This window comes from Polyodon spathula, chromosome 1, assembly GCF_017654505.1.
Source record: "Polyodon spathula isolate WHYD16114869_AA chromosome 1, ASM1765450v1, whole genome shotgun sequence".
NCBI classification, from domain to species: Eukaryota; Metazoa; Chordata; class Actinopteri; order Acipenseriformes; family Polyodontidae; genus Polyodon; species Polyodon spathula.
Window position 1 is genome coordinate 36,548,050 of NC_054534.1, and position 24,216 is coordinate 36,572,265.

Sequence of the window (24,216 nt, forward strand, 5' to 3'; positions counted from 1 at the left end):
CTACCCAACACACCCTCATTTCCCACTACATAATATCTGTATAATAATAATAATAATAATAATAACAACACTGTGTAACTAATTTTTTTTTTTTTTTGGTTCCTGGGTAGTAAGTGTTATTTCCTGATTGCTTATGCCTCAAAAGTATAGAAAATGGCTATTATTCCCCACAAACTTTGCTTTTGTGACCAGGACAGTGATATTTTGAAATGTACCTATTTTCCAGAACATTCCATATAGATTTGGTGCTGAGTAAACTTGGAGTAACTTCTAGAACTTTCCAGTAATATAAATAGTAGTATAAATACAGGGGCCTTAAGTCAACCAGTTCAGTTTAGTTCCAGCTGCCTAAGTGGATACATATCTGCATTTTTCTGAGATGGCATCAAGAGGCTGCAATGGTGGCATTCCTGATGGGTCTCCAAGGCAGTTTTACCAAGTTTCCCTGCTATCTTTGCCTTTGGGACAGCAGGGACACCAAGGCGCAATACCACAGGCGGGACTGGCCACAGAGGACCGAGTTCTCTGTGGGGAGGAACAACGTCAAGTGGGAGCCACTGGTGGACCCCCGGAAGGTGCTGATGCCACCACTGCACATCAAATTGGACCTTATGAAACAATTTGTCAGCGCTCTAGATAAGGAGTCGGCAGCCTTTAAACCGTCAAGACTTCTTCCCTAAGCTGTCTGAGGCAAAGGTCAAAGCCGGTGTCTTCGTCGGACCACAGATAAAGAAGATCCTGGAGTTCAATGAATTCCCCAAGAAGCTCACTAGTAAGGAGAAAGCGGCTTGGAACAACTTTGTCGCAGTGGTTCGGGGCTTCCTGGGCAATCACAAGGCCGAAAACTACGTGGAGCTGGTTGAGGCTCTGGTGAAGAACTACGGCACAATGGGCTGTAGGATGTCCCTCAAAGTCCATATCCTTGATGCTCATCTTGATAAATTCAAGGAGAACATGGGAGCGTACTATGAGGAGCAAGGCAAGCGTTTCCACCAGGATATACTGGACTTCGAACGCCGCTACCAAGGACAGTATAACAAGAAAATGATGGGAGACTACATTTAGGGGCTGATTCGTGAAAGTGATTTACAGTATAATCGTAAATCCCGAAAAACTTCTCACTTCTAAATCTTTTGTAGTCATTTTTGTATTACTTTAGTATAAATACATGTTAATTTGGATTCATATATTGTTTTTTCTGACTTTATGTGAACAAAAAGACCGTTTTTCTCATTGGAAATAGGTAAATTTCAAAATATCACTGTCCTGGTCACAAAAGCAAAGTTTGTGGGGAATAATAGCCATTTTCTATACTTTTGAGGCATAAGCAATTAGGAAGTAACACTTACTACCCAGGAACAAAAATTGTGTTACATAGTGTAATTCAAACCTGAATTCCGTAGAATGTAGCTATATGTTGTTGTTGTTGTTGTTATTGGGATTCCAGTATACAGGTAGACCAATACAAGTTCAACACATTTATCAGTAGCTGCTAATCCACACAGGCATTTTTCTAACTTTCTTGAACTAAGTCTTGCAGCAAGCTGATGTTAAGCATCGTATTTGTCTTTTTGAACCAACTTTTTATTTTTCTTGGTTTCGTTCGTCTTTGGTCAATGAATTTGGTTTAAGAGATTTTACTTCAACTCTAATGTGGTCGCTCATGTCTGGTGCTGTCGGTAGCCTGCATCAATTTACAGAGGACTACTGACACCAATTCCCAGCTATGCTAATTTTAATACATTTTGGGTTACATATATGATATTGTCCTTGGTCGCTACCCATGAGAGAGGCTACTTAAGGCTACTGTACTTTGAATTATGTCTTCTTGCTAAAAGACAGAAAAGTCTAGGCTCATAGCAATCGGCTATTTGATGACCAAAGACAAAGATAACAAAAGTGTAAAGGATGAAAATTTGTATGCTTATTGTTTTATTAACTGGTCAGAGAAGCTTGCCATTGTTACTTCCAGTAGATCTAATGTTAACAAATAATTGTTTGGTATGGCCTTTTAGCTATAGGAGAACGTTGCACAAGGTTACATCACAAACAGGATTTTCACAGTCTCGTGAGCATTAGTTACAGCTTTCGGACATGTTTCCATGATGGTCTTGTACATGTTTTTATTGTGAAGAAGCGAGTTACCCACCCTTTTTAAAGACATACAATGTTTTAGACACTTCCTATAGTGTAAGAAATGTACATGCTACATGGGATAAGTCATGATAGTGAAGAGAAAACAGTGTGGAAACCCAGCCAATGTCATTGGCATTTTCCAAAGTGTAGTGTCTCTCCAAGCATCAATTTAGCACAAGTTTTTCATCTATTTGTTTTAGCAGCTGATTTCAACTAACCACAGTAATTAAGGTTAATATAATTGATGTTTGTTATTTTTACAATTCTCAATAGCATATGTACTGTACCGTTTCTCTTCACAACACATGCAACATAAATGAATAGAACATTGACGGTGGTCCTTATTTATAGTATTGTTTTGGTACCTGGGCAAAATATTATTATGACAAAGGTCATTCCAATGCACCTGTTGTCACTGCACGCTGAGTTTGGGTAGATGAATAATGAATAATATAACAGACACAGAAACTGTCAAAGCTAAATCCTTTGAGCACCTCCGATTAGGATGGGATGGACATTTTCAGTCTGTAACTTTTGCTGCTAATACATTTCCTTTAGGAAGCTGAGCAAGTGCTAATCCAAGGATGGAATATTCACAAAGCTGTATTCTTTGATTCCCTTAATCCATTTTTATAAGCATTCTCCAAGGAAAATTAGCCATTTTCTTTTTTGAAACATAAGCAAATGCAAATACCAGATCTCTTACATTTATATGAATCCTGCTAAAGGTATTAGATACAATAAAAAAAATTGACTAAAACAAGTTTATTACATTTGACGGCTGTGGTGTTAAGACACTGTTTACTGTAGATCGTTAAAAAAAAAGACCCAATTTGGTACACAGCAGTGCTCAATGATTATTTTGGTCACTTTTGATTATTAGTATTGTCCAATAACTGGGTATCATTTGTTTTTACCTCCACATTTCAGAAATGTTAAGTATAAATACAGTATACATACACTGTACAACAACTGATGCTTGTTTGCATTTCATATTTACAAACCAATCTGTAATAGGTGCTTTTCGTTTTAGACTATACCCACATAAATGTTTTGTATTTGTTCACAAAAACATTCATGTCTAGCTGACTTCAAGCAGTGAAAGCAGATCGGATGGGCCAGGATTGCTTTTATTCGCCCAAGTTTGAATTCTTTGGCCCAGCACTTGTGAAGTTTTGTATTTGCCTGCAGGAACACAGACTTTGTTTGTTCTATAGCCTTAAGGACTTTTTCAAAGAGTACAAGGGACATGTGCTCCCAGTGGCTTCCTCGTACCACATATTTTACTGTTTGATACCCTGAAAAAACATATATTATTCAATGAAGATATAGGAGCCAACTAAAGTCTGTTTTCTTCAGACATTAACTTTGAACTTTTGGGAGCTGAGATGTTCAATTATTTTCCCCCTCTGATCTGTGTCTGTACTAGGTATCTGAACCAGAACCAAGTATGACTTCTCAAGCTACACAGTCTGCTTATCCCTCTCATTTTAAATGTGCTTTTAAGCTGGGTATGTCCCTCTGGATTACACTCTACAGAGCTCCATTTCCAGTAGAATGAAAAGAATGGAATAAAGTTACTTTAAGCCTGCTGCTTTCCCAAAAATGATCTGGGTGTGCTTTGCAAACTCAACACTGGTTATGGCTGCTACGCTCTGTAAAAAAATTCAGAAAACACGGTTTGCAGCAGGAATAAATTACAGGGACTTCGAAGGTTGATATGCATGACATTCTTTATGGTTTCTAATGATTTTAACAGGATGTTTTGAATTTCATCTTTAAGAGAAAGAGCTGCTTTCTTGCAGATGCTGTTTCTTTACTCTGATACAGAGAGCTGACTCTAACAGCTAAACCTTTTTCTGTATGCTGCAGAACCCCAGAAATCTTAATTACTTAAGCAGTCACTCTTACTCAGATGTGTGGGTATTACAGCCTTCTATAAAATGTAATCTGAAATGTCAGGTCCTTAAGGAAAAGTCTAGAACTCTCATTCCAAGGTGTATTCAAATGATATTTTTCACATTATGTGGGAGCTTGACGTGTGTGTAACAATAGTTGAGTTTGAAAAACCTCATTTTTTAAATTAATTCTTTTTTTTACACACATCATGGATGGTTTATCATGGTTTGCCTGGCTATAGGGATACGAGAACAGTCTGCATTTTTATTTGTGAAATGCTGATGACACATTTCTAAGAAACCCATGTTTTGTCACAGCTTATCCGTTTTGGAGTGGACAGATACCTATATTGGCCAGTTCATACAAATAGTGCAGAAAATGGTCATGTTCAGTTCCAAGATTCGAAACCAGTAAAGTAATTTGGGTAGTCTTAAGGTGTCCAGCAGGTGAAGAAGGTACAGTATAGATATATTTAAGTGTCTTGTTCGTTGCCTGCTCATCACTTTAATAGTAAGATCATTCACTTGCGTCTTTGTTACACATTACTGTATTATGTTGCTTGCCATTACCTGTTTTTTTTTTTCCTACAGTGTACCTGTTTTTAACTATTATGTAACTATTGTAATGGCTTTGTTATGCTTGTAATTTCTAGTTTGTTTATTTATTTCTTTATTCATTTAAATGTATTTACCCATTAAGACTGAGGACTCAGTTACAAGAGGGTCCCATTAGACAATAAAATAGTTACAAATACAAGCAACACTATAAATAAATGTGTGGTTCAAACTTAGTCAGCAGCTGAGAAAAAAGAACAACATAAATAGGACACATCTATATGTTACTGTGGACTAAATGAAAACAATGGCAGGAGGCTCTAAGCAATTCCCAAATACTGTCTTTATAGCCAGAAAAGGAGAGATTGTCAAATTCCATCTTCATACTAGAAGTAAAAGTTGCACATTTTTGGGTATTGATACTGTAGGTGAAAGTGTGGGGGAAAGGTGTGGTAGCCCTTGGGACCGCCAAACTAACAGAATCCCAAGAGCGTAAACTGTAGCCAGCCTCTCAGCCGGAACATTCAGATAAGGAGGTACCAAACCTTTAAGAACCTTAAAAAAACAGTTCCAATGAAAAAGCCTACGATTTGTTCATGAGAGCCAGCATATTTTTATATAACATAACAATGGTGTGTCAAAGAGAGACTAGGGCAAGTCTGCAGTATGAAATATATATTACATCCAATTTGTGTGAAGACTGCTTGGAAGTAAACTGGTGGATATAGTCACCATAATCTAGGATAGGAAGAATATTATTGCTGTCACTTTCTACAGAGCACCCCCAAAACTAAACGAGCGCTGGCTAATAAGGAGATAGCTGCAATAAACACACATTTTAATACACAATACACATTTTAGAGGTAGGCATTTTATGAAGGATAAAATACAAGCCCTCAAAAAACAAATGGACATTCCTATTCAGATAACCACTGATTGCTGTGGATTTACCCACTGGCACATTTGTCTTGTTTCAGCAATGAAGTGCTACATGAGCCCCTCATAACAACATTTCTACTTGATACTGAGGAATAGCTTTTACATACTGTGCAGTGCTTTTACACACACGATTGCTCATGATCTTCACCTCCTTCCACTCTGTTTGATTAGTCACAATGCAATAATATTTAAGCTGATAGAGGCTTTGAGGATTTCTTGGGAAGCCGACATTAGCTTAGTGCAGACACGATAAATGATCATGGATCAGAATCAGGGTGAACCTTGGGAACTACATTTCTCCAAGTTGTATTAAGAAAAGCAAATAAAAAAAAGAAAATAGTTTTTTAAATGTTCCTGCTCAGGCGCCAAGTCTTTATGGTGAGGTTTAGACAAGTGTAGGTGAGAGGATTAGAGCTGTGCTGAAAATCTTAGTGGAACAAAACAAAATAGTTAGTGGTAAGCAAAAATAAGTGCATTAAAAAATACAATGAAACCTGAACTTTCCAAAAATACAAGATAAGTGTGACTGTTCTGTTGTGACACTGACTTCATCAGCATAAAAGAAAACCTGTTGTCCTTGTTCTGGATTAATATTGTTGCCCCTTTATAGTTTTATATTTATTTGAACAGAATTATGATGACAGGAACTAATGGGTTTCACTTTTTGTTGTGTTGTTGCTAGATAGTGTATTGTGAGAAGTGAAAACGTGTTTACCACACAGGTGGCACTTTAGATTAGATGTAGCCTAAATTTGTGATACTTCCCATTCACAAGTCCTTCACTTTTAGTGCTTTGCTCCATAATGCAGTTATATGACTAACTTTCTATGCAAACACTGACTGAACTCATTGCGTTGCATGAGCTAGAGTATATTAAAATGGTGTCGCAGGGAATGAATTATAGTATGCTAAGAGGGTCAAGACAAAGGAGTGAGATTAACGTGCGTTAAAACAATTACTCTCCAAAGAAATGAACGCGTTGATTGCAGAAGTTAACTGCGATTTGGCAGCCTAATATATCATCATCATCATCATCAGCCTTTTTTAATCCACTGCTGGATGAAGGCCTCCCCAATATTCTTTCACAAAATCCTGTCTGCTGTGTCCCTCATCCACGTTGCTCTAGCGTGTTTCCTAATATCATCTTGCCCTCTTTCTGGAGGTCGTCTGCATCTTTTCATACTTAGTCATTTGTAATTTTTTTGTCATTTTTGCATTGAGGGTCCAGGTCTCATATCCTTAAGTTAGCATGCATTGGTCGAATATTTTCGTCTTGAGGCATAAGGGTAGTTTCCCTTTCAGAACTTAATCGTCCAAAGGCACTCCAACCCATTTTTGCTATTCTGTTGATGTCGGACATTTGGTTCATCAGTTGACGAAACTAACTGTCCTGATGATACATTGTTATTGACTTCTTCAGGCTTGATCCCACTGACTTCAATTTCCTGTGGAGTGGTATATTTATTGAACATGACTTGAGTCTTCAGGTTAGTTTTCAAACCCGCTTTGATGCTAGCCTCTTGTAGTTCTTGTATTCTTGTTTGTAATTTTTGTAGGTGCGTCGTCAGAAAATCATAGGTGATTTAAATAGTCTCCTTTGATCTTCAGCCCCTTATTTTCCCAATCCAGTGTTTTGAAACTGTCTTCTAGAATGGCTGTGAAGAGCTTTTGGGGAAATTGTGTCTGTCTTGATGAACTCCTTTATTAATCTTGATTTTGTCACTGTTTTTATGGAGTCACTGTGGATGTTGCATTCTTGTATATGGTGCTGATCAAGTCTCTGTGCACTTTCTCAGTTCCTTGTTTTTTTTTTTCAGAGCTTAATACAGATCTTGTGTAAATAGACTCAAAGGCTTTTTCATAAGTCCCAAGCAAAGTGGTAGTTCTTCATCTGAAGTCTTGCTTCACCTGAAAGATCTGCAGTTGTACGTGGCTAGGGTCAGTGTGCTGTGGCAACCTAAAATCATAATCCGGAGATTCTTTTCTATATATATATATATATATATATATATATATATATATATATATATATATATATATATATATATGATATATATATATATTATAATATATATAACATAAAATATCATTGTATTTTAAACAGTGATGCTGTACTTTATTGTCAGTTTTTTAATTTTTATGGTTGTGCTATATATTTCTTGTTGTGTTTTAAATATATTGTACCATACTGTATACCTCACTGGACTTTACAATGCCCTTGCATTACCATGCTTTCACCGTGCTTTGACACATTCATATGCTTGTACTACAAACTTTTTTATAAGGGTAGTTAAACACAGTTTGCTTACATACATTTGAAAAAAAAAATAGTGCACAGTCATTTGCTGTGTGTTTACTTTCATGAAATCATTGATTGTTTTTGTCACACCATGCTGAAGAAATCACCTAAGACCCAGAGTAAATAACCGTTTGGTAAACAGAGCAGTGCTATGGTTTATACAAACGTTCTTATTTTCACAACACCTAAACAAGACCATCAGTAAATGATTAAGACATTTCTGTAACCTCGGTGTGACTGATCCCTAGTAAAAGTACTGTTTACTCACTGGCAACTACCCAACCAAATCTGCTTGTAATCCTGTTTATTAGATTTATTTTTCTCCATAATTACACAAGACAGTGGATTGTTAAACTGGATATTCAGCTATGATCCGTTGGTAGCTTCAAGTTAATTTGTGTCTAATATACTATAAATAGCATTTGTTGGGGTGAAAAGGCACCAAGTATTTAAATTCGACAAGCAGCTGTTCGTAAGTATTCTCCAGTCGTAATGCAGGCGACATAAACTGTTATAATGCCTTAAGCTAAATGCTTAAAGGATTATCACATGCTTTAGACTATTTTAGTAAGCAAGGGCAATTATTTGAAGCTACAGTAAGTTCATGTTTGCTTTTGTGGTGCATTTAGTTGAGAGAACAGTGCCTCCTCACGTAAACAGCATTTTTTAATATATATATATATATATATATATATATAATAAAATACTTTGCATTTTAATGAGCAATCCATCTTACATGTTCAATGGTACCCTAAATACTTACTAACAATGCTGGGTGGATTTGTTCTCTATTTTACCAAAAAAAATATTCCTGAGTGGTGACTGCCAAGACTGGTGCAATATTCAATGTAGTGTTGTCTTTGTCAGTCCTTAGCCAGAAACCTATTAAGGGTAAAATGAAGAGAAAATGCCATTCCCAGTGATTCCGCATCTGTAGTAAGTGGATCATATCTGGAGTATCACAGCACTTGTGGGGGAGACTGTTAATTAAAATCTCGTGCATATTTGTAGAGGAGACAACTTTTAATTCATGGATACCAAGATATGTAGTGAGAAAGTAGTCTAAGTGAAGTTATCGGGCAACAAACTCCTCGTTCCCAGTTGTACTTCTTTCCTAGAAAAAGGATAACATTTCGGGTTACCATTCTACTGATGCCTTGCTTATTAAAATATGGACCGCATGATTGATAAAGGTTATGACAAAAGGCAGCTCTGTCCTCACGGTCCCCAAGATCTTATTAATTCCTTCTGGTTTATTAATGTTATGCACTTGGGCATGAGAGGCACTACAGAGCAGTACAATCTTCACTGGGATGACATCATCAAGCTCAAACAAGATGCAGCTGGTTCACAGCATTTACAGCACACCACCGAAAGAGCAACAAAAACCTGCACTGGATTAAACCCTTTTGACAACAGGCTGTACAATATAAAAGCATATGAACTGGCTGACTTCCCAGATCACTGTCCTGTAAGGTTATTTAAACTGTATTCTTCAAAAAGGCCAGCCAACATGAAAACATTCAAAAGCCCTTATTTCCTCGGTTTTAGTATGCACTCTCCACATCACAATCAAGCATGGTGCAAAGCCAAAGCATTGAGAATAAGTAGAATTGACCAAATCCTTAAACAGTAATTAGCTGGGTGCCGAAAAATAAATATGTATTTTTTTTTTTTTTTTTAAGTCCCTATGTGTTGCTACAACTGTGTAAATAATGTACCTGTCATTTTTCTTTTCATTGTTAACATCCTGACAACTTTTTACACTTTTATAACTTTAAAGTCTGTTTCAAAACTCTTTTCAAAATGGCTGATCTACTGCACTGGGGTTTGAGATCTGTCCTCTAAATTTGTTTTAAAAAAACACAACATAAGACAAGGCTTTTCTGTTCCATACCACATCGTGGATCGTTATTGCTGTGTTAACTGTTTGACAATGTGGACAATAATCCTTATACTATGGACATTAGAGCGGACATTTTGAAACAGACTTTAAAGTTTTAAGTGTAAAAAGATGTCAGGATGTTAACAATGAAAAAAAAAGTACAGGTACAGTATTTAAAGGCAGGTGTTATTGTCCATCCATCAACAGTCCAAAGCACATTGACCATTATTCCATTGTCCAATTTCTGTGTTCTTGTGCATATATTAACCTTTTAGTCTTGTTTCCCTTTCTTAACAGAGGTATTCTTACTGCAACACATCCTTTAAGTCCTCATTTCAAGAGTGACCTTCGTACTGTTGATTTGATGGACCTGTGCCTTCTGCCAGTTCTGTTGTCAATTCAACGCTTGTCATCTTTCTATTCCCTAAGGATATAATCTTTAAGAATTGCTCATCGTTGTTCAACAGCTTTTTGGGTCTTCCAGTCCTGGGTTTGTCAATTACAGGTGATTTTTCTCTGTACTTCTTGATTATGCTTCAGATACCACACCTTGAAAATCGTTTCAATGTTTTTCCTTCTTTATGCAAGTCAAGGTTGTTATAATAGTAGAAAACACTAGTGGAGGCTTTGAATAAATTGTTGATGCTCATAATGCATAACAGTAGAAAAATACAACATGTCTAAGACTTTTGCACAGCAGTGTATATATCTGGGATGATTAGATGATGTGTTACCTTGCTTCAGCAAAGTATGTATATATATAGGTCAATAAATGTATTATGTTTAGTTTCTTATTTCTAAATGTATTTAAATTAGTAATTCAGTGATAATGAAGTAAGCTACTAAATACATACATGTAAATGCATATAAGCCTATTAAATGTATTTGTTACCTGTACTCCGTTTTATGATTTATTAACTAAAGAAGACTGTCAGTATAGGGTGGATTAATTGGAGTGTCTTGTTAAGAATGTTACCCCTGCACACATTTGATTAAATACATGTCAGCTTGGACAACTGCCTGATCCAGATATTCTATCACAAAAACAGCCTTTTAAACAAGTGGTACTGACCATAACACTGTAATGTGCTTGATCAGAGTGTAATGACGATCTGTACCTTTTCCATGATAGTATGTGTTGTGCTTTTCAGTCTTCAATCTACCATAGAGAAATCAACATCATGTTACAAATAAAATTGAACTTCTTTAGTTTGAGTTTCTGTTACTATCTTTGCTTTCATAACAGCAGTAATGCAATTCTGGAGGCGTTTTACCATTGCTTCTGAATTCCATCACTTCTCAATAGTCCTGGAGACTATTTGCAGATGTCTACATGTTGTGTTTTAAAAACACCTTTGGGATATGGTTGTTAAGGTCAACCATGCAGTGCTTTATTTCATAATGAAACTCTGAGAATCTCCTGCAATATCTTCAGTTTTTAATATGTTATAACACAGGTTCTCAAACTTGGTCCTGGGGACCCCCAGTATCTGCTGGTTTTCATTGCAACTGAGCTCTCATTTACTTATCTAGACTCTTAATTGAACTGATAATTTGCTTAATTAGACATCTTACTTTTCAGCTCTTAAACAGTCGCAGTTCAAGTTTCATATCAAATGTTCATATCAAATGCTAACTTGAAATATGCAACTGCTCAAGAGCTGAAAACAAATAACAAGTTCTAATTAAGCAAATTATCCTTTCAATTAAGGGTCTAGTTAAGTAATTGAGAGATCCGTTGGAATGAAAACCAGCAGCCACAGGGGGTCCCCAGGACTGAGTTTGAGAAGCCCTGTGTTACAGTAAGTGTTACCTAATCGCACACCAACACTTCACAATCAAACAGCATTGATTTGTGAGGATGCTTTGGGATGCTGAACATGTGTACTTCAGGGTTTCTTAAAGCTCTTTGCTCAGTACCTGGAATGTATTGTAAGCACATTTACAACCTTTCCATACAGGTGAAGGAGGGGGAACTCCCATCAACTGAAGAGCTACCAGTATTTGCAGATTTAAAGTCTTCCTTTTTTTCAGTTGTGCACATGCTTAGCTCACATGCTGCTTCAGTTCATGGGAATTTGCATGTAAACTGAGTGAATTAGCTTATTGTGGTACTAATAATCCAAATAGTCCAATCTCCACCTGTCTGGTGGACCCCAAGAAAGGGTTTTGCTGGAGCAAGACAACCTGTTGCAGGCACTGCAAGGGTTAATCTGTGTGGCACTATCCCATTTTTGCCTTGTGATGGAATGAAACCAATACCAAGATACTCATTAAAAGCACAGAGGTTTGGAGTCTGTACCATACATATTTTATTATGATGAAAATACAAGTTCTGGTGCTGTTTGTCATTATCCATACTCTAACAGATAAGTATATAGAAAATAAACAATAACCAACATGTTCACCCACAGGGTGGTTTAAGACTAAATGTCCATGTTCGTGCTGAAATGAATTTTATTGTAAATAGGGGAGTGTGACAGGGCAGAGGCCCTGCATATTTGATCATGTTTTTTTTGTGGTTGGTCGCCATCTTGGCTCTGGCTTAGAGCAACAGCTTAGGGCCAAGATGGACACCTTTGCACAGCCACACAGTTTAAATGTTAAATGGTTTAATTGTTTTGTTTTATTGGTTTCATTGGAAAAGTGTGGATTATGGCCTGGTGGTGATTTAATTATTGATTGTCAATCAACCACTGGCCAGACCCTATAAAAGAGACAATAACATGTTTGTCTGTGGACAGTAGAGGGCACCGGGCACAGGGAACCGGGATAGAAGAAACATGGCTGTTTTTGTTTGTATAAATGTTTTGTTTTGTTATAAACAATAAGTGTGCAAAGAAGTGCTGAACTGCAGTTTCTGAGTCTGTGTACTATTTGAAGGGTGTAGACCAGCCCTGATCAGGACACTTCAGCACAGGGAGTTATTGTGATATAGTATTTACCAGTAAGTTTAATTGCTACATTTTTTACTTTTCTTTTTACTCTAGCAAGACAATACTATTTGAGAATCCCGACATTCGTTTTCTGTCCGACTCCTTTGGGCAGCTTGTTACCATGTCTAATAATAAAATAGAGCATATTGTTACAGTCTGCGGCATATGCTTAGCTCTCATTGAATTGACAGAACTGGGAGACAGGCATATGTGTAAGTTAACAAAATGGTTTATTTACATCTGAACTTCAAGATTGAGTAGCTTGATGAAGTAAACAAACAAATACATAAATAGGTGGAATACCTTTACATTTCCAAATACAGTAAAATAAGGATAATTCAGCTTGTTTATCAGTGCTTTCCTTCCTACATTTAAACTCCAGTATTGTGTTTTTAGCTGTTCTGAACTTTGCTGCCACCTTTTGTTTGGTTTGGCTAAGGTAAGACCTTGTACCTTTTTGTCTGTAACTCTAATCTGACTGCAGTATATACAATAACAACAACAAAATAGGGGAAAGTGGTCTCTGTTTCTTCAAGTTCAATGACCTTGTGTGACCTCTGCTATAGCTATTACTCAAACAAAAGGGATATTGCTTCTTTTTTGGGCTGACCTAGATGATGTTTTACCTTGCTTAAGGGTCATTCCATGCCAACTCAGCCAATGCCGTTGCCTGTCCGTCTCTGTAAAGCCTGGACAGAATGAATGGAACTATTCCTTTATGCTTCTGAATTCTCTTCCTTAACAGCATGTGGAATGTTGTTGTATTGCCTTTGCTGCTTCACCATTAAAGCTCCGTCTAAGCATGAACATCAGTTTTATAAAACTGCAAAGGCAAAGCAAAGTGCAAAGACAGGAAGCCTGCCAGGGGATGTCAGCCAATGGATTTCTGCATCTTCCGACATAGGCTTGCCTGCTAATTATTCTTAAAGAACGTGCTGCAGAGCATGGTGCGGCAATTACTGTACTGCTTTAACCCCCAAGAAGGGAGGCTGTCTACTTTGTTTTAATTACAACAATTGTTCATACTGCATAGCTGCATAACAGCTTCATTTTTCAAAACTGTTTAATTAAGGCAAAGCTGTTCATGGAAAAAAAGTTTATATCTGTCATAATATTTTTCTCTTAAGCACTGTGGAAGGGTGGTGGGTAATTCATTGACACACGGGAGACAGACAGGTGTAATTGAAACACCACACAGGTGCCCAGTTTTATTTCTTTCCTGACTCTCATCAGTGATTTGTTTTAGCTAGCAGATGGCGCTGTTGTCTGTGGCCTGACTATCAACAATGATAGACAGGACCACAGAAATACCAATCCTGGTACTTAAGCCAGTTGCGGGCGCACTCGCAGATGCTCAAATAATAAATGGAAAAACAAAAGGAGAAAGAAAAAGGGAAAATAAAACCCTGTAATAAAACTACAAACAAAAGGTGCTGCACTTCGCAGCTTTACCCCGGTCGTCGCTACCCGCACGACCCGGGTCACCGTCCTACACTCCCCACTCCCTCAACCTTCTACACACACAGTACTTCGAGGTTCTGCCCAGTGTTTCCCCGCTACCACTACGACTCTCTCGTTCCTCCCGGGTTGGTTTCTCCCGGCCGTTCGTACACACAGCACGTCTAAAAGGGCAGGGTGTTATTTTATATGGCTAGTGGTTCCCCCAAGACCTGCCTCTCGGCTCTCAGAGAGAAGGAAAGCCACACACTCTCTCTCCCACCTATCCGTGTCGCTGCTGTGACTGCTGGGCGGGTGTTGGACAACCGCTGCCCTCTTCCTGCAGCACTATGAACATGCCAGCAGAGTCAGCACAGATCTCCCCCTGCTACAAGCACCAAGCAAGGTTTCAGGACTGCTTTTTTCCTGCAGACTTTTTCTGCCAAGTCGGGAAATTTAATACCATTAATGCCCCCCCACCCCCCTTCCTTTGTAATTTATTTTATTGGATATCTTTAAATGATTGGAATGTTGCAGAGGCTAACTAGGCAAACTGGCCATTGGCGATATGCATTTATGATGTTGGGTATTGAATTAAGCAGTAAGTCTACTGGTATAATCTTGTTTATTTTCACCGTAGCTGGCATTGTGCTTCCCAGTCCTGGACATCTCCCACATTACTTTTAAAATATATATTATTTATATTGTACTGTTATCAGATTTGCAGTGTACAAGTCTGGTAATAGTTTGAATACGTGTATAAACCATACAGTTAGTGAATCGCTGAAATATACATTACAGTAAAGAATCACTGATTTATTCAAGTGCCCTTTGACATTTTATGGAAAGCATTGCTTAGCTGTTTGTAATTACCAGTTTCACTATGTGAGTTCCGCCTCCAGTCGGGAAATGTGACCTAAAGGTGTTCCCCAGTGAGTAGGCTAGCACATGCTGTTAAACCAGGAGGCACATGTACACGACAGGGTATTTACTGTAGATAGAATTTGAAGCTCTTTGAATACCTTCCTTTTTCCTTCAGCAGATGTAGCTGTTGGATGTTCAATGTTGGGGAACGAGAGATAATAAGATATCTTTTAAAATCTGGTTATCCGCAAAAGATGTGCTGATGTGCTGCTGTGCTGCCTGACAGGCTAAATTTAAAAATTGGTTTTATTTATTTATTTATTTACAGTAGTCCCTCGCTAATACAGACACTGTTATACTGTACATTGGGATATGCCGGACACAACATATGTCCCACAGTAATATGAAATTAAGTGTGAATTAAGTGTGACGCTAGGTCACTGTTATTCTGACACCAAGAACAGGCCAGAAAATAAATGGAAGAACAGATACAAGTAGCCTACTAATTCACTAAAATGAAGTACATGAATACAAGAGAGCTCGTCTGCATTCTTTTTAAAAAAAAAACAGAAGCCTTGTTATTTCGGACAACTGGTCTGCCTCCCGACATGTCTATGTTAGCGAGGGACTACTATATGTATTTACTGTATTAATTTACATTTTTAAGATGGTTGCTGCCTTTGATCTCATACTGAAAATGAGTGTATCCTGTAATGTTTACATTTTTTTTTCTTTAAATTGTTTCCTCCCCCAGCAAACTACAGTTTGTGAATAGAACTACTTTCAGAGAATATACAGTTTAAACTATTAAATTGCAATAAACAGATAGCAAGAAATGTTATATTACTGTAAAACTGTAAACTATTACTTGACAGTGCATCTTTTAATGGTACGAACTACAAACAAGTGATGCATACATGTAATGTAAAGTAGTGTCCTATATTTTTAAATCTGGTTTTACATATTAGAAAAGGTTGTTACCATTTAAAATAGAAGAAAAGTTGAAAAGCACATCTTATCTCTACCAAAAACATAGTGACAGTTAGCAACTTTCAGAGGGTGGGGGTAGGTGTTTTGACTGTTAACCTGCATTTAAAATTACCTGGGGATTGTAAATAAAGCTAGTCAGCAAGCTTATTTCTGAGAGGTATGGGGAGGGGTAACTATATACTACAATAGTTAGCTGATTGTGTAACTTTAACCTGTGTTTACACTATTCACAATAAAAAGCCAATACAAACACTATATCCTAAAATCAGAGTAGAATAGGTTATACTGTGTTGTGTTTCCCACGGCAGTCAGCAAAGCTTTCAGTAACATGTGACAGTGGCTGCGTCTGCATTATCTTCATGCAACTGTAACTTATATGCCTGAATGGCTCAACAAAAGAAATCTCCATAAGCAATGGAGACTGAAAGCAAGCTCTCGTAGATTATTGATCCGAGGCTTAAGTGAACTATTATTTTGATATATTATGTTGCCTCTATGCAAGTCAGCTTCCTTGACTTTTATTTGCAGACTTTATCTAGCATTTTTTAATTTGTAAAATATGAAAATGGTAGGTAACGGGGCACTTACCTGTCTATACTAATAAAAACAGGTTTTCTCTTAAATATTTAATGTATATGTACTATATGATATTTCCATGGGTAAAGCAGTGCATTGGGCAAGTTTAAACAATAAACAAAAAACATGGACACTGTCCCATGAAATTTCAGCTCTGCATTGTCATTCCCAATGCTAGCAATCCTTAAGTATGTAATTATAAGTATTTGAAAATGATCATCAGAGTAAAGTGGACTGGAAGCAAAACATTGTGACAGATCCTCGTGTACCTACTGTAGCTTATTTCAACTATCACATTAAAAAAAAAAAAAAAAAAAAAAAAAAAAAAATAAATATATATATATATATATATATATATATATATATATATATATTATTAATATAATATATATTAATATATATATATATATATATATATTATAATTATGTTTAAATTGAAAGCAGGTCTTTGTTATTCCAAACTACTTGCTTGAACACTAGTACATTCCAATAATCAAACTGTTCAGCTATTCGTTCCATCCCTAAAATGGTTGTGTTCCTTAGGTGGCTACACACAGCAAAAAGACGCACATTTCTCATGAGCACTCCACGATTGGGCAGTATAACAGTGGACAGGTAATCCATATCAAAATGTCAGAATCAAACCTGCAATAAAAAAAATAGGAGGCAAAGTGAGCTGTACTTTGGTGATTTAGGGCTGTCCTCTACCTTTTTTGTTTATGCTGTAATTCTTGTTTTTCTGTTTCTGTGGCTGAGGCTGGTGCTTGTTTTTTCTTGTGAAGAGAAAGCTGTCAAGCATGTTTTTGCAACTGATGGTATATATTTCCTAGGCACACCACATACTAAAAATTTTCTGTTTGGACTGGGTGGATAGTTTTTAAAGCACTCCAATCTTTTATCAATTTACTTTTTTTCTAAAAGATAAAAAAGACACCAAAGCTTTAAAGATGTCTGTACTAGTATTATTATTATTATTTTTTTTTTCAGACGAGAGATGACTTCCTGGGACAGGTTGATGTGCCTCTTAACCATTTGCCAGTAAGTATTTTTTTGGATATAACTTTTTGTATCTGCACCAAAATTGCTTCTAGTCTTTCATCAAAAGAATGAATGGCAAAATTAAGATTGGGGCACTTGAATTCAAAAATAAAAAACCTTAATTCGTAATGTTTCAATAAAACAATATTCTGGTCCAAGTGAATTTTAGTAGATGGGGTGTGGCAAGTTGTGTTTTTATTTTGTGAGGCCCTTTTACACGTTTATTTTATTATTAAAATATGTGTTTAGAAATGTAATTTGAGGTTGTGGTCACTAAATTATCCCCCCAGCCCCTCCACACAATACTATGGGCAATGTCATCAAGCAAACTTATGAAAAAGAACTGGAACCATGTGACTCGATACATCATTGACAGTGCCAAAAACAATTCGCTCATAGTTAATTCGATACCATATAGAAAAAACTAAGATTTGTCTGCATCTTAGATAGCATCTAGGGTATTATTTTTTGATTGTATGCACCCAAAATCTTAAATGTTTTGGTCAAATAAGTATATACAAGACAATCTGTCGGTATACCGGATGCTGGTAGAGAAGTCCGTTGTTATGTTTTAATACATACACGTGCACAGGCACCTACATCACCTGTCTGGAATCAACAGTTAGTGTAAATGTTGTTTTGAGCTAAACAAAGTTATTTGCTAGCACTTCTAGTGTACAAATATTCTCGAGTTTTACTACTCAAACACTGCTGAAGTTTTAAGTCTCTTAATAGTGGTTCTGAAGTTCTGTAAGAAATATTTAGCATTTAAAAAGGGTTTCATGCATGATGTGTTAACTGTCACCATGTCTTTTAAAAGCTTGAATATGTCTTTAATTAAAAACTGATTAACAAAAAGTCAAAGAAAAACACTTTCAGGTGTTGATTGCTTGCCAGAAGTGAGTCAATATATGTGTAAGACAGATCAAATAGTATGTAACTTATTCAATAAGTGTTTTAATATATAATGTCAATGTTGGTTCTGCTGTTTTCCCTGTCAACAGTGTGTTTAAGTGTTTAAGAAAGTACATTTTTTTTCTCTTTTAAATAGACAGAGGATCCCACAATGGAGCGTCCCTATACTTTTAAAGACTTCTTGCTTAGACCACGAAGGTGAGTTGCTGTATGCATGCTGTTAATGTGTTTGCAAAGTGGTAAGGGGGCGGGAGCTCCTGTAATGGTGTTTGGCTTTGTTTTGCTGGCATGGACCAGGTCCTGATATTCATTTGAAGGACAGGAAAAGAACAAAACTGGAGAATCTGGAGAACAGAACATATATTAAAGGAATTTGAGTGGATAGAGATTAATAAATAAGCATGCGTCACTCCCAACCCATTTAATCTTTCTTCCTCATCATACCAGAATTGTGGCGCTACACCCGTTTCGTGTTTTTCCAACTTTTTTTTTTTTTTTAAATACATCTAGATCCAAACATTGAGATCCAAACCAGTAAACTCTCCACTACGCCTGCACACTCCCCAATACAGCTGTTTGCATTAAAAATAAGGAGTAAACACATCACCACAAAACATTCACTTTCAGTGTATAGAACAATAGTGTTCCCCTCCCCAGTCCAGTCAAGCTCTTTAGGGATGCCAGGATCTCAAAAGACAGCATATTATAGTTTGCTTAGAAACACGTTTTATGTATTTTACGAAGTCTTGAATGTACAGCAGCTGTGTGGCATTTGTAATTTGCCTGTTAAGCACATCTAACAATATCCGCCCCCCCCCGTATCTGTCTGTGAGGTCTAAACAGATCATATGAGTGATATTGGTTAATTGAAGTGATTTGATAATGTGCTGATCAGTTACTTTACTAACCTAACTAATGTTCAGCCACATACAATGCAAGCTATTCATCAAAAAAATTAAAAGCTCTAACAAAGATTTCAAAACGTAATAATATTTTCTGAGAAGTATGTGTGTTTTTTGTGTGTTCTGTCCTAAACCTTTACAGTTTTTATAATCAATCACTTATTGTTATAGCCACAAGTCCAGGGTGAAGGGATACCTGCGTTTGAAAATGGCCTACTTACCAAAAAGTGGGAGTCAGGAAGAAGAAAATGGGGAACAGAGAGAGGAAGCTGAGGTACAGTAAGAGAGCAGTTTCCATCTTTCTATTGTAAATAGTCGTATCAGATATGACAGCATGTAAACACAGCCACGTTCTAAAAGCTGGATCATATTACCTCAAAGTGCTACGATCTGTTCAATTCTGATTTTTTTTTTGTATTATGTCTTCTGCTATTGTAGTCTCGTTGTGATAAACTAAGCAATATAAAAGAAGTAGAACACTGGAAAATGGGCAGCTTGAAAATGTTACAACCAGGAAAGCCAAGTTGCTTTATTCCCAGGTGAACATTAAGTGTTTGCTTGTAAAACATATTGGACATGCACACCAGTATAAGGTATTTGCAAATGACAGTTCCCAGAATGATGGGGTAAGGTCAAGGGGTGACAAATCTAATCGTGCATATCCAATAACTAGTGGTGAAGGAGGAGTGAGCAAGAGAGAGAGAACACAGTTTTTTCATACAATGGTCTAATTTGTGTTCCTTTTTTAAACTAAAATAAACATTGTAGCGATGCGAAATGTGGTTTAGCCTTTCAGTTCCCCCCTACTTACACTGAACAAAAATATAAATAAATGTTTCACGAGCTGCAATAAAAGATCACAGAAATTTTCCATACGCACAAAAAGCTTATTTCTCTCAAATTTTGTACACAAATTTGTTTACATCTCTGTTAGTGAGCATTTCTCCTTTGCCAAGATAATCCATCCACCTGACAGGTGTGGCATATCAAGAAGCTGATTAAATAGCATGATCATTACACAAGTGCACCTTATGCTGGGGACAAGAAAAGGCCACTCTAAAATGTGCAGTTTTGTCACACAACACAATGCCACAGATGTCCCAAGTTTTGAGGGAGCGTGCAGTTGGTATGCTGACTGCAGGACTGTCCACCAAAGCTGTTGCCAGAGAATTGAATGTTCATTTCTCTACCATAAGTCGCCTCCAACGTTGTTTTAGAGAATTTGGCAGTACATCCAACCGGCCTCACAACCGCAGACCACGTGTAACCACGCCAGCCCAGAACCTCCACATCCGACTTCTTCACCTGCGGGATCGTCTGAGACCAGCCACTTGGTCAGCTGATGAAACGGTGGGTTTGCATAACCAAATAATTTCTGCACAAACTGTCAGAAACCGTCTCAGGGAAGCTCATCTGCGTGCTCGTCATCCTCGCCAAGGTCTTGACCTGAATGCATTTCGGCGACGTAACCGACTTCAGTGGGCAGATGCTCACCTTCGATGGCCACTGGCACGCTGGAGAAGTGTGCTCTTCACAGATGAATCCCGGTTTCAACTGTAACAGGCAGATGGCAGACAGCATGTATGGCGTCATGTGGGCGTTGCTGATGTCAACGTTGTGAACAGAGTGCCCCATGGTGGCAGTAGGGTTTTGGTATGGGCAGGCATAAGCTACGGACAACGAACACAATTGCATTTATTGATGGCAATTTTAATGCACAGAGATACCGTGATGAGATCATGAGACCTATTGTCTTGCCATTCATCCGCCGCCATCACCTCATGTTTCAGCATGATAATGCACAGCCCCATGTTGCAAGGATCTGTACACAATTCCTGGAAGCTGAAAATGTCCCAGTTCTTCCATGGCCTGCATACTGACCAGACATGTCACCCATTGAGCATGTTTGGGATGCTCTGGATCGATGTGTACGACAGCGAGTTCCAGTTCCCGCCAATATCCAGCAACTTCACACAGCCATTGAAGAGGAGTGGGACAACATTCCACAGGCCACAATCAACAGCCTGATCACCTCTATGCGCTGCATGAGGCAAATGGTGGTCACACCAGATACTGACTGGTTTTCTGATCCACGCCCCTACCTTTTTTTAAGGTATCACCAACAGATGCATATCTGTATTCCCAGTCATGTGAAATCCATAGATTAGGGCCTAATGACTTTATTTCAATTGACTGATTTCCTTATATGAACTGCAACTCAGTAAAATATTTTAAATTTTTGCATGTTGCGTTCATATTTTTGTTCAGTGTATTTATACTGTATCACAGATGAGGGGATTACGTCATATATATACGGATATTTGTATTTTACAATCTAACCGGGAAGTAGTCTTAAAGAAGAGGTTACTCTTTGCCTTTGTGCACATTTTGGATTATAAATAACTTTTGGATTTCTTATGAGGAAAAATTTCAATGCAAAATGATAGTAAATGTGTTGTTATTATAATTTAACTGTGCAAAGTTACTATATATATATATATATATGTATATATATATATATATATATATATATATATATATATATATAAGTTTGTGCATTTTGACTGGTATTTAATTAAACATAAAATGAAGTAAAGGTTACCTGTTTATTATGTACCATTATTGATTTCTTATCGACTTCATAAACTTTAGTGCTGATCTAATACTAAAAACTGTTCCAAGTAATGTAAACCCCACATTTCATACTTTTGTGAAGTAATTAATTCCAGATAATTTTATATTTAAGGCATCTTTGTGTGTTGTGGTTTAAACATATACACAGATATTATTATAATCATATTTAAATTAAAAAAAATGTCAAAATAAGTTTGAGATGTAGGCCTATGTAATTAAAAATAACAGTTCATATTATTTTTCTCAGCAGCACTAAAGTTTATGAAGCCATATTCCAAATCGCAGTTCTGATATGAATCGCAATGTTTATGAATAAAACAAAACACTGCAATCACTTATGTAAAAATTCTCTGAATGTAAACATTAACAAAGAACAGCTTTTCATTCATCGCAATCACAGCAAAGGCGATCGCTTTTCTTAAAGAGAATGTCACTTGTTTCTGATTTGTTAATAGCTTTTGACTCCCTTTTACGTCATTGGTCAGTTCTAACTACATTTTGGCAGCATGAAGCTCAAACTACCTTTACAATCACAACATGAAGGGAGCGCCACAATCCAGCACAAACGTAATGCACTGTGCCGTGTTACATCAAAATCGGGCCATAAGCAGTTTATTCACGTAGACCACAAATGAATTGCATTTTACAGTATGTGTTGATTCAATTAACCGTGATTCTATTTAGTAGTTGTCACTGTTTATCTGTTGAACAGATCATCCACTTGCACAATATCTGTAATATATGTATATCATGATGTCTAGGCTGCTGGAGGTTATATTAAACTACATGTAAAGTAGGCAGTTTGTTATACAGTTTCTTTCAGTGTACTTTTGAAAGTGTGTCAGTGTCCTACTTTTTCATGGTTATCGCATATAATTCTGATTTAGATGAACCTGTAAATGGGAATTTGTTATGAAATTTTGTTTCTTGTTATTTGGGTGCAGGTTATGATGACATAGTATTGTATGAGAGATGCCATTGGTTATTTATTTACTGCACTGTACAGTATAAACCAGGTCATATGATTTTAAAACTAAAAAAATGGAGATCAGTGTGACCTAATATACATTCCACAATGTCAGAGTCTAAGTGACCAAGGTTGTGAAGGCTTTTTGATACACTTGATATGGAATGTACTGGTGATGTTGGATACTTATTTGCCTTGGGGATTACCTGTCCTTCAAACCACAACTTTGCATGAATGAATGGTCTTGCTGAAAAGTATTGATTTGCCATGGGATTACTTGTTTACTGATCATTATGTATTGAAACATTAACACAATAATCAAGAAAATGAAAATCTCAGAAAATATAGAAGACACATTCAACTAAACCTTTTTATCTTTTAACTAAATGTTGAAAAAACTCAAGACATAAACTTTTCATTAGCCTCCGTGCCCCTTGAAATAATTTACCACAGTAACCCTCCTGGCTGCTTTTACTACAGTAATTTCATTCATGCAAAGGCCCATGTTTTATCTTCTGTAAAAATGTTCTCTGTCCTTCTGTTGTCAGGGCTGGGAAGAGTCTGACTCCAGTGATGTGGGTTCCCAGCGCCAGCAGCAGTTACCCCCACTGCCCCCTGGGTGGGAAGAGAAGATTGATAACCTGGGCCGGACATATTATGTCAACCATAACACCAGGACTACACAGTGGAAAAGGCCAACCGTTGTGTAAGTTGTCTAAGAGTTAATGCCTAATATATAAACCTGCTCTATGGTTGACCTCATTCAACTGCACTTTATTACATTTAGTGACATATTAGGAGGGTAAAAAAAAAATCCACTCTGGAAGAAAACAACAGTAGGAGTCTTAGGAGCAGCAGGTTTGCCAGGGACTGTTTTAGATAATTAAAACAGACGCCATAAAGTTATATTGGCAATAATGAATGTGAGTGGATAGCTGCAAGTAGCTTCATATTTCTTTTTCATATTTTCTTTAAACTGATCTCTTTTGATATGATGTTTGCAATTACTTAAATACTTTTGTTTTTTAAGTTGGGGTGTTCATGGTGCTTTCATCAGATCAGTTCTAGCAGTCTGTCATCGATACACATAACTTAGGCTAGATCAGCACAGGTCTTGTTAGATATGCGAGTCAGTACCATCTAGCGACCTGCTGCTTTGCCTTGTTTCCATTATTTGAAGAAGCTTTGGCTGTTCTAGCCAACATTTCCTACGTTATGGCAGGAAACTAGAACTGAAGAGCAGCT

At 37.1% G+C, this 24,216-nt stretch overlaps 1 protein-coding gene across 1 annotated transcript in view; it reads left to right on the forward strand.

The window, feature by feature from the left end:
- Positions 1-24,216, forward strand: part of LOC121318113 (E3 ubiquitin-protein ligase NEDD4-like) — a 79,924-nt gene that overhangs the window by 26,938 nt on the left and 28,770 nt on the right. The window contains exons 2-5 of the mRNA XM_041254423.1: positions 17,503-17,553; positions 18,605-18,666; positions 19,542-19,644; positions 23,520-23,677. Of these exons, the coding sequence (XP_041110357.1) occupies positions 17,503-17,553; positions 18,605-18,666; positions 19,542-19,644; positions 23,520-23,677 (374 nt within the window). The remainder of the gene's footprint in view (positions 1-17,502; positions 17,554-18,604; positions 18,667-19,541; positions 19,645-23,519; positions 23,678-24,216) is intronic.